Here is an 8,225-nt window from a genome sequence, read left to right as displayed (position 1 = left end):
GACAATTTTATATTTGAGTTGGGAGGCTCATATCTTCCGTCATCTCCACAGCACCTAAAAGCAGTATATGTAGGCCTACATGATGTAACCTATGGGTTATTACCAGTGGCAGGGCAATAAAGACACTTTGTGTCCCTCGCATGTTTACACTGTTCAATATTTGCTCTCCTGATTAATGTATGCCCCTGTAATGCCTCCTGTAATTGTAAGGACTTTTACTTTGAAGGTTGACCGGTATTGATGTTTTAACTGCACACAGCTTGACATTTTTCTGGAAACGCTTTGTTTTTTTTGTGCATGCAGGCTGCTGTAGTGTTCCCTGTAAAATATAAAAAAAATAAAAGACTTAAAGAGTTCATAACACCCAGTAGCGCCTATCTGCCCGCAGCTTCAACCACTGCAAAGGGGCGATCTTAACTCGCCGTGTCCTTCCAAACGATTAACAGGCTGGTTATTGACCGATGATGGCAGATAGGATCGACTTCTCCGGACGCGCTCTTATCTTTATAAACAGAACATACGCGGTAGTTTGATGCACCGATATGACGCATGTCTACATTGAATTACTCTAATCAATTATGCACTTTCCTTTGGAGGCATAACAAATGCACGGGTCGCACGTTTGATTCATAGACTGTATGGGTTGGATGTCACATTGCAGCGTGCGACGTGGTCTGCATGGTGACATTGTGGCGCCATCACACAGGACCAATAGGGCACTGGCTGCAATCGTCCCCAAATACTGTATTTCAGCACGTAATGCCTTACTAATGCATCACATTCAACAAAACAGAATGGGCAACATGGTCAGATGGTATATGACACAATTTTCCAAGCTCGCCTTCCACAATGAAAAACTAAACTCTTTATTAGAGCATAGCATGTAGTTTTTGTCAATAGCAGGCCCACATATCTCCAAATAAAAAGGCTCGACATATCACTGACAAAATAGAAAGTGCTGCTGTAAAATAATTACTAAATTGCAGACAGAGTGATCTTACATAAACACATGATTCTTTCATTTTGCTGTAAGGATCTGAACAAATGAGCATCACATTTTTTTCTCCAAATGAAATTCATACAGTACACAGGCCCAGCGTGATGCAGCCTTGAACAAAAAAAAACCTCAAAGTAAAACTTATCAGTCTGATACAAACTGAGAAAGAGGCTCATGGAATCAAGGTTAGTATTCATCCAAGTTATCCGCTTTGGGGATGGCGAGGCCTCTGTCCTTCAGGGCCTGCATTTTGACTTTGTCCGTCTCCTGTTTGGCTTGCTGCTGCAACCGTTGCTCCTCCAGAATCTCTTCAATGGAGACCTGCTGCAGGACTGTGTCGCAGGGCTTTTCCACATCCTACAGAGACAGGGACAGCATTTCATCGGTCACCAGACTTGTGACAAAACGCACACATTTTGTACATCAGCAAACTGTTCACCCTTTCCTCCCATAACAACTTCAGATTAAAGATTAGCACAGGAACCTTTAACATTCTGCATGTAAATATGTTCCTGCTGATTTGGAGTTGCCACTGTTAGCCAAACGTAATCATCCAATCCCTCACCAGATAGACCTACATCTGAAAAGACACTATATTAAAGAGACACTATATCTGAAAATGCATCTTTACTCAACCACAAACCCAGCCTGAATGCGGACTCGATCTCCACTCACAACTCCCTTTTTTCCAGCAATGAAAACATAAATTGATTAACAGCGAGTGACAAATGAATAACAAAATGAAAGTGTAATTATCTGGCTACCGCAAACCTCTCCTACCACAAAAGATGTGGAGCAGTGAGCCCGACAATAGTGTTCATTTAAAAAATTCAAATGTGATTACAAAACCATGCACTATGATGCCCATAACTTCTTTGCATCTATCGTTTGTTGATTACATGAACTGCTATACTCGCTTCATGCTGTACAGCTGCTGTAGAGGCTGTGCTGCTGTCAAAATGCAGATTTCTGACTGAATGTATGACACATATTTATGGAGGGAGATACAGAATCTGGGTTCATGAGTCATGTTTGAGCTGTGTTCAGGCCGGTCCTATACGGTCACTGCAATGTGCCTGTAACGTGTTTAACGTGTCACTGCACAAATTCACATGTATGCATGATGATTAAAATATAATATTATAAATGTTTCAGTCTCTTAAACTTTTCCTTTAATGTTCTGAATAAGAAGTTTAAGTGGCTAAGCACAAGTTACATTTTTTTCTGTAGGTTTCAGATATATTACGGCGCTTTTTGTTTTGGTTATTTTACAATACAGCAACATGGCAGATGGATTAATATGTTTTAACTGGCCATGTAGGAGGCTGCATAAGCCACATCTCACCATCCCATTTCCCATGTACCAACACAGCTTAATCTGCATCCTTGTTTGCAAAACAAGCTGCGTTATAATTAATGAGGCTTATCTTGTCACACTAAAAAAGAAAAAAAGGGCAGATTAAAACATCCAAGCTGTTTCATTCACTTAGTTTGTAACCTAGAGACTAACCCACCCAGAAAGATGAAAATATAAACGTTACTTTGGGTTAATAAGCTAGGTTCATATGTTCCCTTGTTGTTTCCATTCAAACTTGTTTGGATCCTTGGCCACATGGTTATGTGAATCTTCACTCCAACACCCATTTCTACATTTAACGTTATGGGTAAATAACATAGTTTTGACTTAGGCAAATGAATGTTGTTGAATCCCACTTCATATCATTTCAGCTACATACCAAACACACAGAGAAATAAAACGAGGATATTCCCACTTACTATCTCTCCAAGCAGCACCACATTCTCTCCTCTCACAATGAATATTCCTCTGGGGATGTCACCAAATTTTTTCCCCACATGGATGCGCTCAACTGTTTGATGAAAAACTAAATTGGCTGGGGGGGGGGGGGGGGGGGGAAGACACAAAAGAAACAGGTTAAGGAAATAAAGTGCAGGATAATAAAGAAAGAATAACATTTAAAATGTTAAATAAAAACACCAGATAGTGGGAATCGCATGGGCATTTAAATTGAGCCTCTATGCAATCAGCTGAAATGCTTCGGCTTGTGTTTTGCACCCTATGAGTAAAAACAAGTGGGAGATAATTAAACGAGGTATACCAAACTGATCAATGCTTCTGAGGTAACCGATCAGTGTTCTGCCATCTCGGAGCAACACCAGGTGCTTCTCTGCAAGATACAACCAACATAAGCATGTTTAATTACAACATTGAACGGTCACGAAGGATCCAGTTGGTATCAGACACGATGCCACATCTTTAAACGATTCTTTTCAGCAAACCATGTCTCTCTACGAAGGAGCGGATCCTCAGACTTACTGTCGATGTCGTCTATGAGACTTGCTGTCCCTGGTACGTAGTTCATCTTGGGCTGTTTCTTTTTTACTTGCTTCGTGTACCTTAATGTAACGTCAAGCCATGAATGTTTCAAAATATGTGTCTTTCAAGTGGAGTACAGGAAGCGTCTTTATACACGCCCGGGATAAACTTCCTGTAGTCGCTTAACCCTTTGGGCGCTGCAACCCAAATACATGTGAATTCAATATATTTTTAGGACCGGTGCTTAAATAAAACATGTTTAAATAAATGTAACATCAAATACAGGTCGTTTATTAAAATTAAAATAGTAGTTCATATTAAAAATAATAGGATATTTAATGACGTGTTTCCTATTGGCTAATAGCGTCAACTGACGCACGGGTTACACCAAAGATCGTATACGATCGACAGTGACAGATTCGGAACAATGCAACACTTTCGCTTGTGTAGCCATACAATTATTAAAATTAAATTTGATCTTTCATCATAACACAAGTAGACGGTGGACCTTCTGCATGATCTCACATCTGTATGCAGCATGAGTAAAACGTCCCTCTCTCCGTAAAGAGGTTCGTGGTGTCGTAAAGCAGCAGCAGAGTGAGAGCTCTTCACTTTTGCGCGTGCCCTTCGTTAAAGCTACAGGACAGGATCGCACAAGCTTTGGTGTCATTCCATCATTTCCTGATTCCATTCAGACAATCGCCACTTCTGGGGAAACGGCAGTATTGTTGTTTACAGTTTGGACTAACCGACGGCTCGGATACGTCAACGTTAGTTTTAAGTTACCGGTTTGTCTTTTACGATGGCAGTTAACAGGACGGCTATCGCGGAACGCGCTTAGCTTGATGCACCCTCATCAAATGCAGAAATCCGGCTGGCCCTCGACTGGCAACTCGGAAAATACGAACGGAAACTGGAATAACACCATGGTAAGCAACACCACTGAGACAAATCCACAGCCGTTGTCCGCTGTGACTCTGCCGCTGTTTGAGCGTGCTTTGTTATCTTAAAACGACCTGGCTTTGCACGGAAAACATTGTTACCCAGGTAGCTGGCGTTACGGGGTACTAGCCCATGCTAGCTGGACGGCTAACGGAGCTAGCTGGCATTATGTAATAGTTAGTGCTTACACTACTTGTTCAGCTGTCGCCCGACTTTGTCTCGTTTATCTGGACGTGACGACACTGCTGATGGTAACGTTAGAGGTTACTGCAGTCGTGTCACATCGTGCACGTTTAGAGAAATGTATTCAACCGTGGCCTGTTTTCGGCTAGCGCTACAGTATTTATCTGTTTTGTGCTAAACGGGTTCAGCATGCAGTGAATTCATTGTTGTCACCGTTTAGCCGGTTGCTGCATGTGGTTTACAGATTCCTGTTAGCTTGTTTAAACAGTACTCCTGCAACTCGAGGACAGAGATGTTCTCTTAAAATAACTCCTGTGTGGTCTTCTGTGTTCACAGGACGCTCCTCAGTATCCAGGCTACCCCTCACACTACTGGTATCCCCAGTCTCATTCCACGGGACACTATGCAAACACCTACCCCTCGGGATCAGAGGTCCAGCCTCAGTACAATCAACAGGTACAGCTCGCGATGCAACATAACCTGCCCCTCTAGATCTACTCATTATCCTTTAGTCTCTTAAGTGCTTTCACCTTTCCCTCACCTTGTCCCAACGGTCGGCTGTCATGCCGAACAGTAACATCAGCATGATATATTTACACCCAGACAATGGTATGTCTGATAATTCAGACCCGCTTGTGCTTTCCATGTAGGTAATGCCTGCAGGTTATCCAAATGGCCATGGTGTCTACAGCCCAGCGCAGAGTCCATATCCAACAAGTGGTTTCCACCCGTCCAACCCTTTCTACTGTGCCGACAGTCAGAGACCGGCCCTCGGTCCTTATCCTAACCAGGGCTGTCCTGCGGAGCAGAGCAGCGGGCCGTCTGGACAGCCACACTCTCAACACCAGCACCATCACTATCCTGGTCCACACTGTCAAGGGGTGAGTTCATTTAAACACACACTTATGTCAAATGTTGGATTTGCCAAATATAACATGACTATTGATTGTCTTTGACCGTGACTTACACATACATACAAAGTGATAGAAGTAATAAAACACTTTCTCTGAACCAAAATTACTTTCACACACAAAAGAAAGAAGGTACTTTTGGAAATACTACATATATCTGTCTTGCCTCTACTCCCCAGGGTCCTGGATATCCTCCTGGGGCGTACCCTCACTACAGTGAAGGTGGTCATGCTATGCCTTCAAACCCCCCATACCCCACCGGCCAGGCTCTTCACCCAAACCCTCAGGCCGATGGTTGGGCACACTCTGGTGCGTATGCCCCCCCACAACAGCAATGGCCGACAGGCCAGCAGCCTCCACAAAACCACTACGGAAATCCTGTCCGTCCATCGCATCCTCCAGCATGGCCCGGGACTGGAAGTGGTGCTCCTCCACCGTACCAACCCAAGGTATGAGTCGGCATCCACTGTTTCTCAACGTGGTTTTTATGATTTTTTTTTTTTTTTATGATGCAAATAGGAAGAGAGGCCGATATAAGACCGGAATAAAACACTCAAATTAGTATTCTCTCAGGAGTTGATTCACTCAAAACTGGATCGTCACACATGTCTTGATCTGAATTGTATTATCTTACAGATATTAGGAAAATTAATTATATTTGGGAATTACGTTTTTAATGCTCAGACATTTAGTAGAACAGCAATACACTGATGTGACTCAATGAAACCACATTTAGAGAATTAGATCTCAGAAACCAAAATGTCATGTTTTGCCACAGTATAGTCATAGATTATTTGATTAAGGCAATGCGATAAAATGGTGTGTTTGTATGGTATTGAGCTTGAGGATTATGAAATATCTTAACAATCTTTTGTTTTATGTTGCTGTAGGAGCAACAGCACCAACGTGCTCCACAAGTGGGACCTAAACCCCGGCCAACCCCATCCCTAAATCCCCCCAATGGAAAGCCTGCTGAAATAAGTTCACCTCCCCAAATGTACAACAAAACCGGGAGAGGCGAGCCTTCGCAAGGTGAGCCCCCGCCCTCGGCCCGGGCTCCAGCTCCAGGCCCAGGCCATGCTGGACCTCATCCCCTGAGCGATAGCCACGGCCTAGCTAAGGTCCAACAGGTCATGGCCAGAATGCTACTGCTCCACGAGGATGTTGATGAGTTTGTTGGCAAAAAGTCAGACAAGAGTTATCGGTGTCTGGAGGAACTGCTGACCAAAGAGCTGCTGGTGCTGGACTCTGTGGAGACTCAGGGACAGGAGAATGTCCGGCAAGCCCGAAAGGAGGCCGTACAGAGGATCCAGGCCATTCTGGACCAGCTGGAGAAGAAAGCCTTCTGAACTGGACTTATTTACTAGTTTGTGGGTCATTACGTCTTGCTGTTTTCTTCTTCCAGATCTTCCATGGACACAATGAGGGTCAAGTCTTCTCTCTCTCCCTCTCTCTCTCTCTCTGAGCTGTGTTATCTTAAGGTTTTTTTCCACCACCATGATATACAATGCCATACATAAGTGGCATGGACCCGAGACCAAGGCAGAGCAATCATTGCTACCTGGAATCAACCTTTGCCCAATTATGCTGGTCGAAGTGATATGATGGTGTTAGAAGTGTAAATTGATGGTTGTACACAGAAGTGACTTTCAGCCTCAGTGAGTGGCTGTGCAGGCTACACAACCTGACACTCTTGCTCCGCTTCTCTTTAATGTCATGCCTTCGCCAGCATAATGCAGGGCAGACTCACAGGATGATGGATTTAGTGCCACGTTGCAACTGTTAGTGGTCTCTTAACCTGTGATTCAGATTCATGCTGTCGGTCAGGATTGTGGGGTTGGCTTCAGTCTGAGCCTACATCTTTTTTTCATCTCATAGTCTGTTTGCACGATACTGTCCTCCCTCCGATAGAGGCCATACACTGCGTTGTCACTTACTTCTCCATTTCTCTGCAGGAATAGGTGCAAAGCATTCCTTTTCGATTGTGCTCCCAGCCCTGCATGCACTGTAACGTCAGACGAGCACTCAATACAGTCCGAACATCTCAAAGCTCCTAATTGGGCCTAAAGCTGATTAGTAAAAAAAAAAAAATAACTAAAGATTGCTTTCCCTGTTATTCCATCTTTTGGATGAAGTTTCTTCCTGAGTGCTGATCTAGATTCAGACCTACATATGAATGCCATGTATTTTACTCTAGGAACTACTGTTATAACAGATGCATAGGACATAAGGAACTTTAAGAATTACTTGAAAATATGTTAAATTATGTTCTTTTTATCCCTTTTTGAACGGTTGGGGTGTGTATATATACGTGTGTGTGTGTATATATATATACACATGACAAGCAAGTGAATTGTATTTTCAGAATTAAGTGTTCCATCAGTTGCTGTATGTACTTCAACATTTTCAGTAATGTTTTGTGCTTAATGACAACATTGTTCACAGCACTTGGATCAAGTGTTTAATTTGGACCTTGTTTCTGTTTTCTGCCACACTGATACCCTTGTTATACAAATCCAGATTTGCACCATAATCTATTTTCATGTTTAGAACAAGTCTGTTTTTTTTTGTTTTTTTTCAATCATTCATTAAAAAAAATTTAAAAAAAGAGTGCCATATTTCAGGGGATGGTTTTATATAGTTGGAAATAAAAAAAAATAAAAAATATGATCACAAGCTTTGCATGGAAAAAACAGATCGCCTGTCAATGTGTTCATTTCCCTGTGCTGTTAACTTTCTGTTTACATGGAGCATAACTGTACAGTTCAAGATGTAACGCACGTTTCCAACACAAGATGGGAATCTTTGCCTGATAAGTATTTCAATTATTATTAAGTGAGAAAATAGCAGAGAAATA

At 42.6% G+C, this 8,225-nt stretch overlaps 2 protein-coding genes across 2 annotated transcripts; one reads left to right on the top strand and one right to left on the bottom strand.

Annotated features, from left to right (window-relative positions):
• Nucleotides 1–837: 837 nt before the first annotated feature.
• Nucleotides 838–3,491, bottom strand: lsm1 (LSM1, U6 small nuclear RNA associated). The gene is made up of 4 exons (XM_076104550.1): nucleotides 3,333–3,491; nucleotides 3,115–3,183; nucleotides 2,774–2,889; nucleotides 838–1,354 (listed from the first exon to the last, which is right to left on the bottom strand). Exons 1-4 carry the CDS (start codon nucleotides 3,376–3,378, stop codon nucleotides 1,184–1,186), a joined length of 402 nt encoding a protein of 133 aa, XP_075960665.1. The 5' UTR covers nucleotides 3,379–3,491; the 3' UTR covers nucleotides 838–1,183.
• Nucleotides 3,492–3,966: 475 nt separating this feature from the next.
• On the top strand, nucleotides 3,967–8,063 carry bag4 (BCL2 associated athanogene 4). Its single transcript, XM_076104548.1, has 5 exons — nucleotides 3,967–4,261; nucleotides 4,794–4,913; nucleotides 5,108–5,338; nucleotides 5,548–5,817; nucleotides 6,259–8,063. Exons 1-5 carry the CDS (start codon nucleotides 4,178–4,180, stop codon nucleotides 6,715–6,717), a joined length of 1,164 nt encoding a protein of 387 aa, XP_075960663.1. The 5' UTR covers nucleotides 3,967–4,177; the 3' UTR covers nucleotides 6,718–8,063.
• Nucleotides 8,064–8,225: the final 162 nt, after the last annotated feature.

The sequence above is a fragment of the Anarhichas minor genome, unplaced genomic scaffold, assembly GCF_050575085.1.
Source record: "Anarhichas minor isolate MPS153535 unplaced genomic scaffold, ASM5057508v1 ptg000030l, whole genome shotgun sequence".
In the NCBI taxonomy this organism is placed as follows: domain Eukaryota; kingdom Metazoa; phylum Chordata; class Actinopteri; order Perciformes; family Anarhichadidae; genus Anarhichas; species Anarhichas minor.
This window is presented reverse-complemented; position numbering and strand designations above follow the sequence as displayed.

What these genes read in the sequence shown, in the direction of transcription:
- bag4 (XM_076104548.1), top strand. Translation starts at nt 4,178, where the DNA reads ATGCACCCTCATCAAATGCAGAAATCCGGCTGGCCCTCGACTGGCAAC. An exon ending in GAAACTGGAATAACACCATG is followed by an intron (nt 4,262 to 4,793) that starts GTAAGCAACACC and finishes CTGTGTTCACAG; the next exon opens with GACGCTCCTCAGTATCCAGG. An exon ending in CTCCACCGTACCAACCCAAG is followed by an intron (nt 5,818 to 6,258) that starts GTATGAGTCGGC and finishes ATGTTGCTGTAG; the next exon opens with GAGCAACAGCACCAACGTGC.
- lsm1 (XM_076104550.1), bottom strand. Translation starts at nt 3,378, where the DNA reads ATGAACTACGTACCAGGGACAGCAAGTCTCATAGACGACATCGACA. An exon ending in CAGAAGCATTGATCAGTTTG is followed by an intron (nt 2,890 to 3,114) that starts GTATACCTCGTT and finishes CCCCCCCCCCAG; the next exon opens with CCAATTTAGTTTTTCATCAA. An exon ending in TGGTGCTGCTTGGAGAGATA is followed by an intron (nt 1,355 to 2,773) that starts GTAAGTGGGAAT and finishes CTGTCTCTGTAG; the next exon opens with GATGTGGAAAAGCCCTGCGA.